The sequence below is a fragment of the Anser brachyrhynchus genome (genome assembly GCF_964034855.1).
Source record: "Anser brachyrhynchus genome assembly, chromosome: 2".
In the NCBI taxonomy this organism is placed as follows: domain Eukaryota; kingdom Metazoa; phylum Chordata; class Aves; order Anseriformes; family Anatidae; genus Anser; species Anser brachyrhynchus.
In genome coordinates this window covers 95,917,041-95,939,007 of record NC_137695.1, presented here as the reverse complement: position 1 = coordinate 95,939,007, position 21,967 = coordinate 95,917,041, and the positions used below count along the sequence as shown (strand labels likewise).

The 21,967-nt window shown below is 42.3% G+C and overlaps 1 protein-coding gene across 3 annotated transcripts in view; it reads left to right on the top strand.

Moving 5' to 3' along the window:
* Positions 1 to 280: 280 nt before the first annotated feature.
* Positions 281 to 21,967, top strand: part of ANKS6 (ankyrin repeat and sterile alpha motif domain containing 6) — a 49,480-nt gene continuing 27,793 nt past the window's right edge. For 2 of the 3 annotated variants that reach the window (XR_013946651.1, XM_080580426.1), the window contains exons 1-6: positions 281 to 1,658; positions 4,979 to 5,478; positions 9,571 to 9,615; positions 13,312 to 13,516; positions 15,378 to 15,484; positions 16,899 to 17,047. Coding sequence is in view for 2 of the 3 variants with exons in the window: in XM_080580426.1 (XP_080436552.1) it covers positions 1,291 to 1,658; positions 4,979 to 5,478; positions 9,571 to 9,615; positions 13,312 to 13,516; positions 15,378 to 15,484; positions 16,899 to 17,047 (1,374 nt within the window). In the remaining variant the exon portion in view is untranslated. The remainder of the gene's footprint in view (positions 1,659 to 4,978; positions 5,479 to 9,570; positions 9,616 to 13,311; positions 13,517 to 15,377; positions 15,485 to 16,898; positions 17,048 to 21,967) is intronic. The other variant, XM_080580425.1, reaches the window with a different exon arrangement.

The window sequence follows — 21,967 nt, the reverse complement described above, 5'->3', positions numbered from 1 at the left end:
CTTGAATCCTGAATAATGTATTGCATTAATCACTCTTGTCATTCCATTCTTCCAAGCTCTGAAATCTTGCTTGAAATTAATTACACCGTCCAGTTTTATTCATCACAGTGAGTTCCTCACACTTCTGTACTGTTGAGAGCGGTTTTATTGGCTAGACCAAAAGTTTGCCTAGCCATGTATCTTGCTTCTGATGATGGCCAGCATAAACATCTTTGTGCTTACGGATTTTTTTTAACAAAAGTACCCATGTTAAATGTTTACATGTTTTACATTATTTAATGTATGATATCTATAATGGAGGAAGCATCACTGAATACTTACCCTGTCTAGGAATTTGTCCTATTGTTTCTGTGAGGGAAAATTTGCAAAAGTGTAAGTCATTTTTAACCTGCTGTGAGCGGTACTCTCCCAGAGGATGGGTTTAAGCGGCCTTACACAGTCAGTACTTTTTTGATGGAGTCTTTCCTGAAGTGCAGCTTGTTAGGCCCTTTGCCATGATGGTCCTGTGATCTGGATTTGCCAGTGGATCAGAGGAAGAAAGCCATATAACATGGAAAGTATGGGTGTCTCTGAATAAAACCTGTGGATGGCTTCATATTAGTGACACCAGGCAGTTTCAACTACACTCTGTGCAACGTCTCCTAATTCTCTCTGCCCCAAACCTCCACCATTGTAACAAGTGCCGTGTTCTGCCCTTGAAGTCACAAGTTTTGATAGAGAGCAACCTGCTGGAAGTTATAGAAGTTATAGGGGCATGATAACATATTCTTAAGTTAACCGGTCAACTGTGATTCGGGAGTTATTTCACCAGAGCTTCATCATTTTTCCAGTTTAGCTGTTGTAAATCAATTTAAGCTGCAAAAGGTTCCAGGCTACCTAAGAGGCTGAAGGTAGAGAGAAGAGACTTAGAAACAAAAATGGGAGTTTTATGCTCGGAGACCAGCCGCTGGGCACTACTGGGGTGCAAAGCGATGTTTGGTGGTTAACGACTGGTTTCTGTAGCGCAGAATTGTATCGAAGGAGCCTGTGAGGGAGGGAAGGAGGAGGCAGGAAGGTGCCGCTGCCAGCCCAAGGGGCCTGCGGCACCCGCGATGGCCGCGGCCGCCTCTTTGTGTGGAACCAGCGCGAAGATGGCGCGGGGGCCGGCGGCAGCGCCGCCGTGAGGGGACGACGCAGGCCCTCGGCCGGCCTCCTCCCGCCGGCCTCCTCCCCTCCTCCCCGCCGCCTTCCCAGCGGCCGCCGAGGGCCGGGGGCGGCCGGGCCGGCCGGGGCTCGGCGCCGCCGCCGCCGATGGGGGAGTGCGGGGTGCCCCCCCAGGTGCAGCTCTTCCTCCGCGCCTGCGAGCAGGGCGACTGCGAGACCGCCCGGCGCCTCCTCGGGCTGCCCGGCGGCAGCGCCGAGCCGGCGGCCGCCTCCGCCTGCGGCAGCGAGGAGCCGGCGGAGCCCCGCGGAGAGGCGGCGGCGGTCGTCGCCACCCCGGTCCCGGTCCCGGCGGCCGCCGCCGTCCCCGTGGACTGCACCGACGAGGCCGGCAACACAGGGCTGCAGTTCGCCGCGGCGGGCGGCCACGAGCAGCTGGTGCGGTTCCTGCTGCGGAAGGGGGCCTCGGTGCAGAGCAGGAACCACTACGGCTGGAGCCCGCTGATGCAGGCGGCCAGGTAGGGGCGCACGCTTCACCCCCACCCGGGGGGGGTCTCCGCCCGCAGCCGCTGCTGCCGGTCCCCAGCCTCGGGTAGCGCCCGCAGGCACCGGCCTGCTCGGAGGATGGGCTCGGCCCCTGCGCCCCGGTCCCTGCCGGGGAGGGCGCCCGGGAGCGGCCCGAGGAGCCGGGCGCCCACCTGCCGCCCTCCCCGCGGCTCCCCGGGGGGCAGGAGGGGTGGCGGGGGCTGGTGCGGAGAGGCATCCATCCCAGGCATCCATCCCAGGCATCCAGGTATTGGAGCTGGGCACCCCTTGATACTGCCAGGGTATCCAGCACCCCAGAGCTGCAAGGGGTCACCCGAACCCCAAAACGCTGCATGCTCATCCTCCCTTCCTTGGCAGGGAGATATGTGCAAAACCCCTGACCAGTTTCAGTCCTTCTTCTCTTAACCCTACCTGTTGGAAAATCACCTCCAATTTAAAACGGATTGAACTAAGTATAAACAATTCATTTTGCTTGCCTTTTCCTTATTTTCCTAAAGGGCTCGCTGGAGGATATGCAGAATCATTATTTTGGGTATTAGTGGCAGAGCTGGGTTGTTTTCAGTATCGTACCATTCTCGTATCGCTCACCGCAGAGCTGCGGATGGTTCCAGTGTTGCTAATGCTTGAGTTTCTGCTTTTCTCAATGTATACAAATACCCGCTGGGTTTACATATTTTGCAAGGTTGGGGGGCCGTGTTCTACTTTGATAAATCAATGCTTAATTGAGAGATTTTTTTTTTCTTTTATAACTGAATAAAATACTTGGAAGAAAAAAAAATCTGTTTGAAAGTCAACATTCTCTTTTCAATTAAAGCCCACAGAAAGTTCCCAAAGAATGAGTCACACAGCTGGTTTTCCAGTAAGAACAAGGAAGACAAGGTTCAGCAGTTCTGTTATTTTACGAAGGTTAAAAAAAAAAAAAAGCCCCAAAAACATTCTTAGATTTTTTCCTTAATGAAAACCTCACCCTCGTTCTCTAAAAACAATAAACTAAATCACCATAGTCTTCTAATTGTTTTAAAGAAATGACTTGCTACTATTTGAAACGTATGATAAATATTGAAGCCTGGGGAGGAAGCTTAAAATGGAAGAACATGTTTGTTTGTTTTTTTAATGGATAACCGAAAAGAAAATATAATGACTGTGCAAGCATAGGTCTCAAACTATGTACATGTTGAATTTTCTGGCTGTGTTTAGTCCCGTTGAAATTGGTGAGATAGCATATATGTATAAAAGTAATCACGTTTGCAGAGATTGCGGGATCTACTGAAGTGGCACAGTGAAGGCTACAAGCACAGACTCCTTGCAACTTGACAGTCCCTGGAAACTTTCTTCTGCAACTTAATGTTTTCTGGAAAGAAGCTAGGGAGTTTGTGTCTCGTGTCTCATGTCTCTGTTAGTGGTCAGTAGTGTTCCTGGGGATTTCCTCAAGTACCGTTTGTTCTGTTTCAGAGTGCAAAAGCAGCTTTCAGGAACAAAGCTTGGTTGTGTTAAACACTGCACAAGCATATAGTAACTTATGATAGCTACAACAAGCAGTGCAAAAGTACACATCTTATGAATGTATTATGTTTATTAAAGTGTGGGATTGCTCCTCAACTGGGGAGAGGTAAAAGGTTTCCATTTTCTCACTGTGAGCAAGCTGGTTTGAGGTATTGTGTTGGTATGAGGTATGGTAGCGGGGGGCTGCAGGGGTGCCCTCTGTGAGCAGTGCCCAGCAGCTGCCCCATGTCAGATCAGAGCCAGCTCCAGACGGCTCCAAAGGGGACCTGCTGCTGGCCAGAGCCGAGCCAGGGAGTGACACTGGTTGGGCCTCTGGGAGAGCAGATTTAAGGAAGGGGGAAAAAAACCTGCTGCAGCACAACAGCTGGGAGAGTGAGGAGTAAGAACAGCCCTGCAGCCCCCAAGGTCAGTGCAGGAGCAGGGCAGGAGGCGCTCCAGGCAGGCAGCAGCAGTTCCCCTGCGGCCTGTGCAGAGGCCCCTGGTGGAGCAGGCTGTCCCCCTGCAGCCCATGGGTCCCACACGGAGCAGATCTCCACGCTGCAGCCCGTGGAGGAGCCCCCGGTGGAGCAGGTGGATGTGGCCTGGAGGAGGCTGCGGCCCATGGAGAGCCCCCGCAGGAGCAGGCCCCGGGCCGGAGCTGCAGCCCGTGGAGAGGAGCCCACGCAGGAGCAGGGGGTCTGGGGGGAGCTGCCGCCCACCCGTGGGGGACCCGTGCTGGAGCAGTTTGCTCCTGGGGGATGGAACCTGTGGTACGGAGCCGTGTGGGAGCAGTTCTTGAAGATCTGCTGCCTGTGGGCAGCCCCCGCAGGCTCAGTTCGGGAAGGACGGCATCCCGTGGGAGGGACCCCACGTGGAGCAGGGGCAGGGAGTGACCATGAAGGAGCAGCTTTAAGGACTGACTGGAGCCCCCATTCCCTGTTCCCCTGCTCCACTTGGGGGGAGGAGGTAGAAAAAGGTGGAAGGGTTGGGAGAAGGTGTTTTTAGTTTGAGTTTCTCAAATATTTAAGTATATATTTATATAGGTAATAAATGTTACTAATTTCCCTATGCTGAGTCTATGATCGTTATTTTGCCTGTGATGATAATTGAATGATCTCCCCATCCTTTATCTCAACCCTTGAACCCTTTGCATCATATTTTCTCCCCCTTTTCCTTTGAGGACAGGGAGTGAGAGAGCGGTTGTGGTGGAGCCCAGCTGAGTAAAACCACCACGTATGGCTTTCATGATTGTCTTTTGCTTAATGGCAAATTACCAGAGCCTCTCACAGTCAACATCTATCAGAGCGGTGCTGCTGGTGAAACCAGTGTCAGAGTCCAGTTTCCCTGAGGTGTTCTACATGAGGAGAGCTCATCTGGTCCCCCTGGTGCTAAGTTCAGCTTCCTTTATGAAAGCAATGGCCACCCGCTATATTCTTTTTTGAGCTTCATGAGCGCATCACAGTTGCCTGTCTTCACTGAGCCACCTTCTGTTCTGGGAGTTTGTTGATTTTTTTTTCCCAACTGCAAAGCAAGGGGTGATGCAAACGTCTTTTTTATGGATATGGTCACTTGGTGCATGTGAAACAATTTAGGAAGGTGCAGTCCACCAGTAAGGTGACCATGGTCACGTTCAGTGATGTGTGTGTGATCTCACATAGCGAGTATCTCAGTCATTTCCATTAGTCGATACGCTGAATTGGTAACAAATTTTTCTGTGTTCAGAGTATGACCGTTTTCAGAGTATGTCGGAAGCCTCTGCCGTCCAAGGTGTTAATTCTCTTCTTCCCCTTTCCTCTTTATTTCTCTCAAGGTTTGGACATCTAAGCGTGGCTCACATCTTGCTGGAAAATGGTGCTGATCTCAACGCACAGAATAAGTTGGGAGCCAACGTCCTCACAATGGCCTCTAGAGGCGGCCATGTCAGCATGGTGAAATTGTTGCTGGAATCTGGAGCTTTTGTAGACAATTACGACCATTTTAGCACAAATGTGCTTAACAGCAGCAGAGACGACCTTCCTGATATCACTCCACTGATGGCAGCCGCTCAACATGGACATGAGGCAGTGGTACATCTGTTATTAGACTGGGGAGCTGATTGCAATTACACTGTGAAGACTATGGGCTGGAGTCCTTTAATGCTGGCAGCTGTTAGTGGAAAGGTGAGCTTGGCACAGCAGCTCATGGAGAAGGGTGCCAATCCCGATCACCTGAATGTACTACATAAAACACCTTTTGAAATCTCTGTTGGCTTCAAACATAAAGACATGAAGGACTACCTGGAATCTCTCACAACAATTAGACCCCAGGCAGGTATGGAGCATTAGATTTTTGTTTTGTCTTCTTGGAGTTTTGATTGCGTATTTGGAAACTGAAGGTGTTATGTTGTGTGTACACCACGTTCTTTAAAATTTGTAACTAGACTGAAAATGTTGGAGTAGGTATACCTGCCTTGGGTGATGCAGGAATACTCAACTTCAGCAGATGTCTTCCAGGTTAACATGGTAGAATTCCTGTTCTGCAGTAAAAATTTTTAAAACATTTAAAATATTGTAATGTTTTGGGTTTTTTAACCTTTAAAACACATGATACAGGCACTCATTTAGAAAGAAAATTTAAAAAGGCTTACTTGATAGGGGTCTAAAGAAGAGATACTAGAGAAAAGAATAAGGACATCAAAGAAAGGATATCACGAACTTGGAGAAAACTTTTAAAAGATAGAAAATCTTGAAAACCTGCCTTGTAGTGAGAGACTAAAGATGTTCTGTCTGCCTAGTTTCATGAGGTGGTTAAGAGAAGTGATTAATAAAGTTTCCACGTTAAGGACAGGACATCCAGTACTTGAGGGTCTTTTTGTACAGCAGCCAAAGAAAAAAACCTGCAAGTTTAAAGTCAGAAGAATTTGAATGGGAAATAAGACAGCAATCTTTGCAGTGAAGTTTAGACCTGGAATGACTTAGAAAAGGTGTAGAAACCCTGACGTGCAATCAAGGTTGAATGCTTTTCTAAAACTTATCATCAGATTGTCTTTGCTATGTGTCACGTACAAGGTCTGTGATACGCAGAAAAACAGATTAGGTTATCCTGATAGTTTCTTCTGGCCTTCAGCTCTCTGAGGGTATGAACCCTTCTCAAAGCCCTTTGATAGTAGACTGTGTAGTATAAGAAAATGAAGTATTAATGTGGATGAATAACAAGTTATCATGTGCTCCACTTTTCTGATCCTTGAAGGAGAGGGGAATACTTAATTTCAGAACTTCATAAAACTTGTAACAACCTTCTCCTCTCGAGCATCATGTGCCTGCAGTGTGCGTGCTCACACATGTACACGTATACACACGCTGTGCTAATTTATGTACAAAATTAGATCAGAAGTACATCATCTTGATGCAAATCTCAAGTAAGATGAACTGCAGAAATGCTGCTTTTATGGTGGTTTTAGTTCTGCACTGTAATACATGAATTATGTGCGTTGAATGAGATAAGGGAAGAGAAACAGTCTGTGCAGTTAATGAGTGTGTAGTGGTGTAGCTTTAACCAGGAGAGCTTAAGGATGTAAAAAATCCAGGTTTTTGTAGAGAGGTAATACCTTTTGTTGATGATCGAACGGTTTTGAAAGATGTGAGCTAACTTTGGCTACAACTTTATCAAGTCTCAAACAATATGTCCAGTGCCACATAATCAACCAAAAGGACATAGTAGTATGTTGTATGTTGTTACTAGTTATTTTCTTTCTGAATTACGAAGCAAATTTGTATTCTGTTGACAGCTATCTGTATGCATGCTTGTAGGAGTTTCATTTTTATTGAAGATAAAGTTTAAGCCTATCTGTTGTCACCTGTTTGTTTGAAATACTAATGATTTTTATTTTTTTTAATGTACTTATTGTTAGATATCTCTGATTTCCTTCCAAATTAACTTAGCTTTTCTTGCTAGGTGGTTCTATAGAATAATGTTATGATTGGCTTATGCTGGTTTTGTTGTGAATTTGCTTCCTTTTCCTTCTCCAGAAATTTGTTTATTTAATACAGAAATGTATTAAATCTGTTCATGAAGTCAGGCAGTTTGGTCTGGACATTGTGTTGGACGTTTGAACATCAGTAAGTCATTTCAGAGGTTGAGACCTTATTCTGTATGTGGCTGACTGGGGACTCTCTTCGAGGTGTTTGTGCCTCATAATGCAGACTGATGCTGGGAGACATTTAACTAGAGGGTTTGGAAAAGCAGCGAGGCAGGATAGGCATCTAGTTTTCCAGCTCTAGAATTTTCAATAAGGGTAGGAGTGACCCTAAAGAACATCTTTTCCAGGTGCTACCACCTATTCAGCCATGGTGGCAGAAAGCCTGCAGGCTATGTTAGTCCGCTCTAAGCTCTCTGCCACGTGTGATACCCAAAGAAGCTTATTTAAATCTTAGCTAATTATTTTTCTGTTACACTGCAGCGTAGACATACCCACAATCCCAGTCTCCTACTTAAAGCTTGTTAATTTTTATTTAAATTGGGTCTTATTCCTGCAGGTCAAGCTTCCCTTGTACTTTAAGACTCAGGACTGAAATCTGACATTTCCTTCTGCCCCAGAGAAAGTTTGAACTCACTCAGATGTTGACTCATAGGTTAAGTTGGAGCAAGGGCTTTCATACAGCCAAGCTACCAGGCAGAACTGTCTGACTGCAGACGTTTGCTCATGATGAGCCTCTGACAGAGACCTTGGTTGCTTAACAGTGTGCAGAATCAGACATCTGGGGGATTTGCTAGCGCAGTGCTTTATATCTTGCCTGTGCATTTGCATGTAATCTCTGTGCATGCAGAGTTGGCCTGATGCTGCTGGAAAGTCTTCTATAATCGTCCAACTTAAAGCATTGAAGTCTGTTTAAACTAGAGTGGACTTGCATTAAAGCAGGTGAGCGTGCCTGCCACCTCTGCTGAGGGCAAGTTTCCATCAGCAGTAAGGTAGTAACTGGGGTGGAGAAGAGGTTAACAATGTTAGGCTTCCACATAAATTTCTGCATCAATGTTTGGCCATGGCTTTAGCCTCCTCTAGCACTGGAATCAGTATATCCTGGGGGAAACAAACAAACAAACAGATCCTTTCTCTCCTGTGGAAGGCAGCAGAAAATGAAATTGTCTTCTGAACCATTAACCGTGACCCTATATAGGTAAGGTGAATTGCATCTCGAATGAAAGCACCTCTCTTCTATGAGCTGTTTTCAGTAACAAAATCAGAACTGCCCCTGACAGCCTGGGTGTTGCCTGTGTCTTCTGGCACCTCTTCGTGGTCTCCTGCTCCCCGAGGCAGCGTCTCTTCCAGGCTTTGCACATGCCAAGTGCAGAGTCCCATCCTTTCCTCAATTAGTCTTTTGAGATCTGTTTTCCATCAGTGAGTTCATACACAGTTCCTTCTATAGAGCAGTTTCTTAATCAGGAGAAAACTTAGGACCCACGGCTCCAGTTCCTAGTCGTAAATTAAGAGTTTCTCATGTTGTGGGGGGCTTTTCAGCAACTGTTTTTTGTTCAGCATTTTCAAATGACTTCCTCTGAAGTCAAGCCACGAACATGAACCTTTTCTGTTTTACCATAAAATGGCAGAATCGGACCTGAGAGACCTCTCAATGTCACTTGTTTTCCTACAAATCTTCTTGCCCCATTGGCTCTGTAGTGACAGTAATGTTTTGGAAGACAGAGAAGGATATATTTTTTTTGTTTGAGTGGAAGGTGCAAAATATGTCACTATTTTTTCCTCTTTGTATATATTGCCAACCATTTCAAAGCACTGGGAAGGCACGTAGAACGAAAGATCCTTCACTCGAAGTCTTACAATTGTAATAATTACAGTTCTTTTTAAGATGATGATGATCTGGGAGCTGAAGGATCTCTATTAATGCACAAACTGTGTATTTGAATCATCACTATTATTTTTGTGACCTTCAAAAATTAGCTTGTCAATATTCAAGAGGAAGTAAAAAGGGAGCATCTTATAAAACTCCTTTTGAATCCCTTTCCAAAATAGTCCTGTGTTACTTGAGTGTTTGCTGTTGTACAGAGAATTACACCAGACCACAGAACTGTACTGTGGTTCTTTCATTGATATTTAAGTCTTCCAGGCAGGAAACAGAAGTTTCCAAATAAAATTTCCTGATACAGAATGGAAGTTGAAAGGCAGAGCCAGTACTGGTATATTACAGTGTGTAGCCTTACCTCTGCACACAGAACCATACAGGTGAGTCGTTGTTCCCACAGGGAATAAAAATCTGTGCTCTCTTCATTCTTACTAAATGCATGTACAAACATCTTTTATGGTATATTTATGTATATATTTTTTCTATATATTGTGTATTTTTTCTATAAAATTTTATTAGATTTTTTTTGCCTTTTAAATGACTCTTAATAGAAATATGTGTTTTTCAGATACAGAAAAGAGGCAACCTGATGTCTTCCATGCTTTGAAACTGGGTAAGTACTGACAGGGTTTTTCCATCATGTCTGGTTCTTGCAACTACAGAGTACGCTTGTTTGCTAACATGGGAAACTGAATTGTGTTCTGTTTTAACCCGCAACTACTTTTTTTCCCTCTTTTTCATTTAAAAAATACATTTATTTCTGTAATTTTTATTTATTTTTTTTCACATTCCAATATGAAAAAGTCCTTATGAGCTCCTTGTTGTGCCCTTCATGCCACAATGGTGTGATTTAGTAGTTTCCAAGACCATGCTACCTTTAACATGATTTTTTTTCCTTCCTGGTAGTCTTGAAGTATGAAAATAAAACTGCAAAAAATACACTGGTCTCTACTCCATATGGACGTTTTCATTGCTGTTTAAAGTTGCTTCAGGAAAAGGGCAATTGTCTCGAATCCTGCACATTCTTTCATGACTGGGAGCGACTTTTCATGAGCACAAAATTGATAAATCTGTTTTGTCACAAAGAGAAAAAGACAATGCCATCCTGTTGATTTAAATTCGATTCAAGCTGTGATGGGTTGCACTCCTGGTGAATGGCTAACTGCTTGCTGGTTACCTATTTTCCTGGATCTTCTAGCATAGGAATATGTGCTGAAATTATGGGTTTGGCCTGAGTATTGCCATCTGATGGCATTGGCTTGGGAAACAGGACTATTCACTTTCTGCTGAGGTTGCTGATAATGCCAGAGATCAGAAACTCTACCCTGTTGGCAATCTGTTTGACAGCTTAGAGAGGCTCAGTCTTTGAGCCTTCTCTGATTCCTGCTTTTATAATTGGTGTTTTGCTTTTTAATCATGTTCTGAGCTATACAATAGCACCTGTAGCCTACTGTCAGCGGTCCTAGCTATGTGGACAGAAAAAAAAAAGTCACTGAGCAGTAAAAGTAAAGGACTTGATGGTTTTATTTAATATCACTTCAAATAAGGAAAGAAGTCATTCTCATGTGAGATTAAATCTTACATCCAGTGAACTAATGAGAGGTGTCCCGTGAGACCTATGAGAGTCTCACAAGGGTCTTTCCCCAGTCAGCCTTCCCTTACTGGGGGCCAAGACGTCCCAGGCAGTGAGGTGCTGTTGGTAATACAGCCTCGTGGATGCAGTGGATGTAGTAATACTGTGCTGTGTAACAAAGCTGTGCTTTCTGTGTCTCTCGCAAAGAAAACCTGATCCATGGAAAGCTGGCTGTACCCCTCCGGACTGTGATGTGTGCACGTAGTGAACTTCAGGGTTGATGTGATGTGTGCGTGTAGAATAAGTGAACTTCAGGGTTGAGCACAGCTACCTCTCCTTCCAGCTTTTTGTCCATTTACCTGCTTCTGCCTGTAACGTAATCATGAATGCTCTGATGAGGTTTGTCTTCTTGCTTTCAGTGGGGAGCTGCAACCCGAAGGAGAATTCTGAGTTAGTACCTTTTTGATGAGTTTTTGCATCTTTTTTTATTTGTATGCGAATGATATTGTGAAGGAAAATACCACTGTTTCTCAACATCTGTCCAAATGGATTTCAGCAAAACACCTTTAAATCAACAGTTATCTTCTAAATTTTATTCTTACTGCATTCATTCCTATTGAAAATCCAGAGTTGTATTTTCAAATGGTCAAGTCTGACCTTAGCATCGAGATCTAATCCAGGGTTTGGTACTGCAGCTAAACAGTTGCTTTTTAACTAACCATTGTAAGTCACCATCTCAGAAACTTTATGGCTTTTGGGGCTAACAGAACTGGAAATGGGCAGACATAATTGTGAGGAAGAAAGAGATGATAGGTAGCAGTAGTGGGAGGTCTGTCATACGTGTCAATTCTTCACATGTAAGCTGCCAAAACTTATTCTGGAAAGCCTCGTGTCAGCTACATTTTAGAAAGCTCAGCCGTCCTTCTCATACCTGTGTGACTTTTGGTATGAGATTTAAAAACATTAAAGCTGGCTAGAAAGGAGTCAAATCAATATTGGTCAGTGTGCTGCATTTGTTTTTCTCTAGAATACACAGCTGTGGATGGCAGCTGGCAGCATTGTTTAAGAGGACTTTGCTAGGTTAAGAAGTGTCCAGGACAGAGTTCGAAGTCAATTCTGGAGTCTCTGTAGGTTCCAGGGTTTCTGTTTAACAAAATTTTTGATGCAGTTCTGTGTTAAAAAAGCCACTTGGTGTCTTTTACTAAATTGGGACATGGAAAATGAGGTCTGTGCTTTTCTTTCCCCTTCCAAGAAATTAGATGATGAGTGGGGGTGGATGTTAGTTTCAGTGCATGCATTCAAGTGCCTGCAGGGTTTATCTGGAATTCTGACTGTCTTTCCAAGGAAAATACTGACACCAGTGACTGAGTTGAAGGCAGTCCATGCCATAAAGCAGTTTACTGTTTGAAGTGGGTTTTTTTTGGTTTTGTTTTGTTTTTTAAAGTGTAAGAATTTTTCCATTTGCATGGCAGTTGACAGTCTGCTTCTTTTTGCCTCTGTTCCTGCAATGGTACATATTCAGTCTGAGATCTTTCTTTCCTCTCAGCTTCTTCTGTGCTTTTGTCAACCATATGTCATCAAAAAAGTAAGGGAGCTGGGCAAATTTAAGCCCTCTGCTTAGGATGACCCTGACTACCTCAGACATTTTTTTAAATTGCTTGTTCCTACCTTTATTAAGATTTAGGAAAAAAAAAAAAAAAAAGAAACACAACCTAGCTAACGTACATTCCGTAGCAGATTTTGCACTGCTTTTTGTAATCTAGACAAGAACTCAGTGACTGCCAGCCTCTTTTATCTGGAAACTTGACTGTTAGGTTTACTTCAAAAAAAGGATGACAGGAATTACTCTTGAGGAAGGAGTAGGGAAGTTTTGCATTGGAAATTAAATATCAGAAGTAGAATTAAAAAAAAATACATTCTGAATATAAGAAGTTTGAGCACTGGTATAGACTAATTCACTGGGAGGTTGTGGAATTGTATCAGTCGTGGTTTTTAGAAGCAGCCAACAACCTTTGTAGGAGGAATTACTGGTCGATATGACCTAGGGTGTTGTTCTACCTGCTCGAGGCAAGAATGACCTTTGTCACCTTCAGAGTGCCTTTGTACCCATCTTCTTTGGTTCTAGAATTGTGGTTTTCTGTGATATCTGTCTAAGGAAATGCAATGGGGGATCTTAGTCCTGCTGAATGGCAAAGCAGTTGTCTCCGCATCGTTGCTTTTCCTTCTGCATCATCTTCAGACAATTTTATGGAAAAGTTCCATACACATGTCTTCACATGAGACACACTGCAGTTTATACAGCCTTAATGGCTTAGTCATTATTTGAGAAAATTATTCTTGTAACAGAATTGTACTGTAAGTGCGCAGGTATGTAAAAATATGAGGGAAAATAGTGCCTCCAGCTTATATCACAACTTCCTGTAGCCAGTGAAAATGTATCGACGAAGAAACAGAGATCGGTACAAACACTTACTTTTAATGTTTGAAGCTGTAGTATTGCAATTCTGTAGTACTGACAGTTCTATATGTCTGTTGTTATTGATACTGCTTTATTGTTTAATGTGCAAAATGTTTTAAAGGACTATATACATTGAAGTGATACATAGCGTATTTCTTCTGTTTTAATTTCACTAAACGTAGACCAGTGTCAGCAAATCAAAGTACATATTAATTCAGTGGCTAAGCAGTTCTATGTTGCTGATGTAGATTTTTTTTTTTTATATCACTGTTTTGCAGGCAACTTTCAGCTGGTTAAAGAGATAGTTGATGAAGACCCAAGTCAGGTCAATATTACCAATGTTGATGGTGCATCTCCGTTAATGATTGCAGCTGTAACTGGGCAGCTGCCCCTTGTCCAGCTCCTTGTTGAGAAAAATGCTGAGATTGACAAACAGGATAATGTTCATGGCTGGACAGCACTAATGCAGGCCACATACCATGGGTAAGTTGTATGCTGTCTGGGTCGAACAGAAAAGAAGTTTCATTCTTCTTACATCCAGATAGAAAAGATCTTTTTGATATTGACTTTGGAAGCAGAGAGCTCTTGACAAGAATTGTGGAGGCTTGTGACCTCAATTTTCTAAAACACGTAGGATGCCCTCAGCTTTTCAGAACAGACCCAAACAAGTTTGGATTTCAGAAATGAGTGGCATATATGGAAACGCGAGTCTTGCTCTGTAAGCACTGGGAACATTGTGCTCCAGGCAGGCGCTAGGAGCTTTGATGCAGATTTTGACTTCCAGCCTTTGATGGCTTTCAGTCCTTTGTAATATATTATCACCCCAGATCAGGGTTGTAAGCCTACACCAAGTTACGAAACTCAATGTAATCACCTTTCTGTGTGCCACGTTTGCCAGTCTTAAAACCGTTCTTACAATTCCTCTCTTCAGAAGTTTTCATTTAACTTTTCTGGAGTGTGTCCACTGGAGAACTGACTTTTTTTTTTAATCAAAAGCTATTTTATAAATTGAATTTCACGTGTAATCTCTGTCATAAAGTTGGCAATGTCAAAATACATGACACATGTCTGAATTCAGACACTCCTCTTGTCTGTGATAACAAGGACTGGAAATCCTTATACTCAGAAGAATCTCAGCTTACCCCTTCTTAGGAACAACAGTAGTTGGGGGCAGTTTCTAGTTAGAAGGAAGGAGCAAGCAAAGTCTGTGTGAGTCAGGGGCAGTGGAGGATTGAGTCACTCTGTACACCCTGAAGGTGCAGGACTGGAAAGGAGGTTGGGACACATTTTTAAGGAAACGAAGAAGTAATGGGAAATGTGCAGAGGAGCTACATTGGGGATAAAACAGAGTTTTTGTTAGAAGAGAGAGAGAACGTTCATTCTTCATTTTAGGTTGACTTTATTTGGAGTATGTTCAGGTAGAAGGAATGCTCTGAAGTGATCTTCAGAGATCTGTTTGAGATCTGTTTGTCAGCTTCAGAGTTAGAGCTGGCAGTCAACTATTGCTACTTAAGCACATTGTTCTTCAGTATGGCTTATGCGTGTCAGAGTTTGTTTTTATACAAGTTTAGTCTCAGTGTAAGAGGAATTTTATATTAAAAATATTTTCCACAGCTTTGTTGTCATTGCTTATTTTGTATTGTTTTTAATTTGCAAGGCTAGTCCTGCTATTTATTCAGGTATATGAGAAAGGAGAGGGGTTAATGGGAATGGGATGATGATTCCTTTTATGCAACTTGCTTTTATGAGCTTTTATTAGGAGGTGTTTGTATTATCACTTACTGCTGATTTGTTTTTGCATTTAAGATACATCAAGGAAATTTGTGTCTCTAATCAAGTGATTTGCTGTTTGGAGTTCATAAATTATCTTTAGTCAGTAGGGGTTTTATTAAATGGATTTTTTTTTTTATCTGTTCTGAATAGGAAGCTGTGTTTAAGTATTAGCAGTGTTGTGTGATGACTTCTGGACTGACCTTTGTATTTTCACCTGCTGTTTTGCCCCAGGCGATAATGGCCTTTCAAAGGGAAACTGGCAACAAATACCATGATCATTTCCAAAGGGTCAGATGAAGAATCTGACTATTCAAATTATGTTTTTTTAAGGCTGACTGTTTGCATGCCAATTATTGTGATTTATAGTGAGTAAACAGTGACTGACAAAAGAGTCATGGGAGCTCCTGAATAAATTGTGGACACGGTGTGGACTTGGTTAGCTATTGAAGAGGTAAAACTATGATCATTAATCGAGGAGCGATGATATAAAAGGATGGAAATGATGGATTGGGGTACTCTGTCTCTCTCTTTAACATAAGCAATGCTTTTTTTTTTTTTTTCTCCCTTGAAGAAACAAAGAAGTGGTAAAGTATTTGTTAAATCAAGGAGCTGACGTCAATCTTCGTGCGAAAAATGGATACACAGCTTTTGACCTGATAATGCTCCTGAATGATCCAGGTATGTTGTTTCAGAGAACACTGAGGAAATGTTTGTAATTGCAATATAACCAGATAAACATCTCTTTTGACGTAGAAATTGCATCAAATTTGCTTCAAGATACTGACTGTGGTCTATGCTAGACTGGACCAAGAATGGATACTGCCTGAAAATGTTTTTTTTTAATTAGTTGTTTAGATGTGTATATACTTTTATGGGCTAATAGATTTTGTGTGGTCCTTTTGTCTTTATTTCTGAAGGTGCTCCAAAACGTTGTTTGTGTCATCAGAGCCAGTTCAATAGCATTTACTTGTGGTGGCTCAGGTAGTGTCATTAGCTCTGAGCTAGGAACTGGAGCTAGAAGTTTCCACTTGGCAGCAGTTAAGGGACAGGACGAAGAAAGTGCAATCAGCACAAGACTAGTGAACTGGCTGGAGCTCCCACTAGGTCTCTAAAGGCTGAGATTAAATCACACTTCAGCATTCAAGTTTTTAGTCATGGGAGTGCTTTAGAAAAAGACAGCATGCTTTGGGGAGACTTGGATGAAACACATTTAGATTTTGTTGTAGTTTGTTTAGCCTACCTAATTTGGGACTTTATTATTAAACTTGCCTGGTAGCTAGATTGCGTTCTCTGAAGGTGAAAAACAGTAGTGCTAATGGAAAGAATGTTTATGTTCTCTGTATTTACTCACAGTGTTGTTTTTGATCACTAGCATGTATCTTTGCTTTGCCAAAAGTTGATAACTAATAGTATAAAGTTTTAGAAAATAAATAATGGTGAATGTGTTTTTCTTGTAACTAGCTCCCTGTAGGACAGAATAGTTCACCTTGTTACCTGTTCAGCAACGGGGATATAGGTTGGTTCTGTCTGCCCTTCTGAAAATCTTTCCTTATTTCTGTATAAAATACAGTTTTACAGAATACTTCTTGCTTTCCTGTCCTCATCTTATTCTTTTTTTTTCTCCTCTTCCTTCCTTTTTTTTTCTTACCTTTTTTCCTCTATATTTTTCTTACCATGTCTTTTCAGTCCCTTCATTGTCCAGGCTGAACATCTTCTTTCTCTTTGGGATTTAATTTCAAGCTTCTTTTCTGCAACCTGCGCTTGAAGAAAGAATATTCCTTTTTCTCTGCTTTCTTCTATGTCAGGTGAGAAAAGGGACCATCCCAGTGCTGTTCTTAACTTCTACAAAGTGTGCAAGCAGGCAGTTCATTTGGTCACACATGACTGAATGGCATGATTATTTATACTGATAAATGTTTAGAGAGGCGTTGATAAGACTGCAGCCCACTGTGTGGGGAGACGGGGTGGGAAACAGGCCAAGAAACAAAGTTTTGGGTATTCATCTGCTTTGTTTGAGAGGTGTTTCAGTATATCGGTCATGATTTGGCAAAGTGAAACAGACTAAAAAGTATCTGAATTTGTTTTCTTTTAGACACAGAACTTGTACGGTTACTTGCGTCAGCATGCATGCAAGTAGACAAAGACAAGAATAAACTCAACAACAGATCATCTTTGCCTTGTTCCAGAAGCAGGCAATCCTTAAATGTCCCAATGCTGCCAGATGACAAAGGAGGTTTAAAGGTAAATATATTCAGTCACTCTTACTGAATGAAGCAGAGAAGGTCATTGCTAAGAAGTACTTTGGATCTAATATGTAACTAGTTGTGGGGATCTTTCCCCTTCTGAATTCCTAGTTGTTTCCTGGTTTTATGATACATATCATATGTTCAGCTTTCTTTCTCTTCAAGTAACAAGGCAAAGGGAAGACTTCTAAAGAAGAGTCAGCATCAAAGCACATTTCAGTGCCTAGAAATAGATGTCATAATTAAATAGTAGAATGTATTACATTCATGAGTTTGGAAATGAATTTCCTTTATTATCTTAATGTTATCATCCAATTGTACTCCGTTTTTAGTAGACTTTTCCTTTACTCATAGCTGATCTTTTTTCTTTGAAATTGAAGTGAATGTGTTTGGGATCTCTGAAAAAAAAGTGAGAAGCTGCCTGTTTATGTGTTTGCTTTGTGTAGGATTTCCAGCAGTTGTTCTTTATAATTTTCTTTTATGGTATTTAGTGGACCCTAGAAGAAGAAAAGCATGATGTAGGAAGTAAACTGAAGTTCAGGTAGTGTACTTGAAAATACTGTGACTATGTGCAGGACAGCCCAGACTGAGGCTTCATCATAGTGCTGTAAGGAGTATAAAAGGGATGAGTTTAGATTCATCATGAAGCAGCAGACTTCTACGAGAGAGGGTAGACTTTATTTCAACCATGAATGGAGGTTGGCACTGAAAATTAAGGGCATAGCAGAGGTTTTAATACGAAAAATGGAGGAGAGTGCAATTCATGCTTACCCGTCCTCTGGAGAGTCGTTGGAATGCTGTATGCTTATCTAGAAATTGGCAGTAATCCACTAGGAGACAAGTGTGTGCCATTTGAACAAGGACATTGTGACTTATGTTGTCTGTGTTCAAAAAAAGAAGGAAAAAAGTATTAGCTTATTTTGTTGTTGTTGCTGATTTTATTTGTTTAGCTGAAAATTTGTGTATGGTCTTATACCTCAGAATTTCCTTGATTCTGTAATCTCACATTTTTAGCATAAATGTTATCGGAGTCTTGGAAACACACATGCTAATTTCCAGGCTATTTCTGACATGAATTTTAAAGACCATTTATAGTTCTACTTTACCTCAAATCCATTTTGCAATTTTAACAATGAAGTGACAAGTGATATTTTCATATGATTGTTCTATTATTTGGTATGATACAACTTGAGTATCAGTTTAGATGGGCCTATTTAGGAATTTTGTTACCTAGCTTGGGGATTTCAGAGCAGTCTTTGGCATTATAGAAAGCAGATCAACAGCAGGTCAGATTGCAACTCTTGCAGAGTTCAAGCAAAGGCTTGAACTGGGGTCATAGAAGATTTTGAGGTGAAATTAGAAAAAAACAATTTTGTAGGATTTGTCGATAAAGATTTAAATATGAGTACTGACATTTAATATTTTGATGTGTTGGAACTTGGTTGCAAAACATCAAAACTTTACAGTATTTACAAGTTAAGCCTTAAGCACTTTTTCAGCAGAAATATTCTATATAATTCTCAATTCTCCTGTATATATGTGCATGTGTAAATACACGTATATAAAGCCAATATAACCCTCCTCTTCCAACATTGCTTAGTGCTTTATTAACCCTTCTGTCTGATCACGAGTGTGTTACATATCTTATTCTCCTTACAGAGAATAAAGAGATGAAAAATTATATTTTCAGAGTGACTGGGGAGGTCATCAAACACATCTTGCTTTAGACCAGTGTGTGAGGAGAATGCACAAGTGAGGGATTTGTCCTTGGCTTTGTAGCAGTGATGATTCCATGTGGACAACTTCTCTGTGCTGAGCCAGGACTGTAAAACAAATTGCCCGGAAGGTTTCAGTGAGATATTTATAGTGACTCAGACAGTACATAAATTTTCTGTCTAGGTCAGTGCAGATGGCAAAACGTGGAATCATAGAAATGGAAGAATGAGAGGGAACTCGATGAGCCCACCTGTCTTTACGTAAGGAGACAGAATGAATATGCCAAGAACATCCTTGACAAAGTTTCTGTTCTCTCTTCTTTCACTGTGATGAAAAAGGTCCATAGTGTAATTTTGCAGCTGGTTCCACTGCTTGTCTGTTCCTACAGTCAGATTTTTTTCCCTTGGTATAAGCTAAGTCTCTCTTGCTGCGTATTAAGTTAATTGTTTTTCAGTTATCAGTGTCCACCTTCACCTTTATAGGAACTATATACGTACTTAGAAAAGATGGAAATTCTCTTAAATCTTTTATTTTCTATAATAATAATAAAATGTATTCAAATTTCCTTGTTTGCAGACTTTCCTAAACTTTTTACTATTTGTAGTTTGTCTGTATTAGTCTTAAAGTGAGGTATCCAAAACAAGTCATGAGATTCTAACTAAAGTCTCAATATTACATAGCAGGGTACAAAAGCTACTTGCACAGTTGTGTATCTCATGGGGTGGTCAGTGAAATTTGCCATTTTTTTGCAGCAGTAAGACACTGTGGACCTATTCTTAGAGGACCTATGATTAGTTGGTGCTATGCTAGAACTCTGATTTTCTTTCTTCAGTACAACTGCTTTGCTTGTTATTCCTTTTTCTGTATTTATACACTTGATTTCTTCTGCTTACATATGACCTTGACCCCCCCCCCACTGAATTCAATTCATCAGTGAACTGAAGTCAATTCATCAGTGTAATGACCTACTGAAGTCAATTCATCAGTGTAATTTAGAGTATCTAAGGTGCTCACAAAACTGTCCAGATAGATGTCTTACACGGACTGTGCAAAATGAATTCTGTTTCATCATTGATGTTGTTAACGAATATTTCCAAGCTCATGTTTCACACCACTGAATATGCCCACCCCATTCTAGAGTAAATTGCTGGTAATTTGTCTGTTAATGTGTCTTTTGGTTATCATGCTTTTCCTCTATTAATTTTACTAGAAGCATATTTTTGTCATTTGTTCAGAGAATGGTACATGGAATATTGATAAAAGCTTTATTAAAGTTAAGCTATGTTACAGCTTCTCCTCCCTTCTTCCACTTCACCAGTTAGTCTGTCAGAGAGATTGATTTGGTGTGATTTATTCCTGACAAACCTATGCCAGCTGTCTCTTACGAGCTGTGATTACATACAAAGTTCTTTCAGTGATGTCCTTTCCAGTTAGAGAACAAATCTTACGAGGGGTGGTTGAGAGAAGTGGGGTTATTTAACCTGAAGGAAAGGAGGCTCAGGGGAGACCTTATCTCTTGCTACACCTTAAAGGAGGTTGTAGAGAGGTGGGGATCAGTCTCTTCTCCCAAGCAACAAATGACAGGACAAGAAGAAATGGCATCAAGTTGTGCCAGGGGAGCTTTAGGTTGGATATTAGGAAAAAGCTCGTCACAGAAAGGGTTGTGAGGTGTTGGAACAGGCTGCCCAGGGAAGTGGTTGAGTCACCATCCCTGGCGGTCTTCAAAATACGTGTAGATGAGGCGCTTAGGGACATGGTTTAGTGATAGACGCAGTTACCTGGCAAGGTAACTTTGCTAGGTTAATGGTTGGACTTGATGATCTTGGAGGTTTTCTCCAACCTAAGCGATTGTGTCATTCTGTGATTCTAAATTAAGCTGATTGGTCAGTAAATTTTTAGATTTTCTTCTTTGGGGTAGGTGTGGTAATGTATTTGCCTTTTGCTTCTGTAATTTCTTCCATCCTCTCCAGTTACCTTGAAGATAATATTGGTTCAGAGTTTGTGTTGTCTATAATTACTCCGGGTAATCAGTTCTTTTTGTTTTAATCTGTGCAAGCTCATTTCAATAGTCCATTAACCAAAGGCACATCACTAAGGGTGGATTGTGCCTGACAAATCTGCTGGTCTCCTACCATGGGATCACAGCATTGGTGGATAGGGGAAGAGCAACTGATGTCATCTACCCGGACTTGTGCAAGGCATTTGACACTTTCCCCTATGATATCCTTGTCTGTAAATTGGAGAGACATGGATTTGACAGATGGACCACTGAGTGGGTAGGGAATTAGCTGGATGGTCACGCTCCAAGAGTCAAGGTCAACAGCTCAATGTCCAGGTGGAGATCAGTGATGAGTGGTGTTCCTCAGGGGTCAGTATTGGGACCAGCACTATTTAACATCTTTGTCGGTGACATGAACAGTGGGATCAAGTGCACCCTCAGCAGGTTTGCCAATGGCACCAAGCTGTGTGGTGCGGTCAACATGCTAGAGGGAAGGGATGGCATCCAGAGGGACCTGGACAGGCTTAAGAGGTGGGCCTGTGTGAACCTCATGAGGTTCAGCAAGGCCAAGTGCACGGTCCTGTGCCTGGGCTGGGGCAATCCCAAGCTGAAGTACAGGCTGGGTGGAGAATGGATTGAGAGCAGGCCCTGAAGAGAAAGACCTGGGGGTGTTGGTTGATGAGAAGCTCAACATGAACTGGCAATGTGTGCGCTTAAAACCCAGAAAGCCAACCATATCCTGGGCTGCATCAAAAGAAGCGTGGCCAGCAGGTCGAGGGAGATGATTCTCCTCCTCTACTCTGCTCTCGTGAGATCCCAGCTTGGAGTATTGCATTCAGCTCTGGGGGTCCATCACAAGAAGAACATGGAAGTATTAGAACAAGTCCACATGATGGCCACAAGTATGATCATAGAGCTGGAGCACCTCTCCTACAAAGACAGGCTGAGGGAGTTGGGGTTGTCCAGCCTGGAGAAGAGAAGGCTCCAAGGTGACCTTATAGCAGCCTTCCAGCACCTAAAGGGGGCCTACAGGAAAGCTGGGGAGGGACTCTGTGTCAGGGAGTGTAGGGATAGGACAAGGGGTAATAGTGTTAAACTAAAAGAGGGGTCAGTTTAGATTAGATATTACAAATAAATTCTTTACCCAGAGGGTGGTGAGGCAGTGGCACCAGCTGCCCAGAGAAGCTGTGGATGCCCCATCCC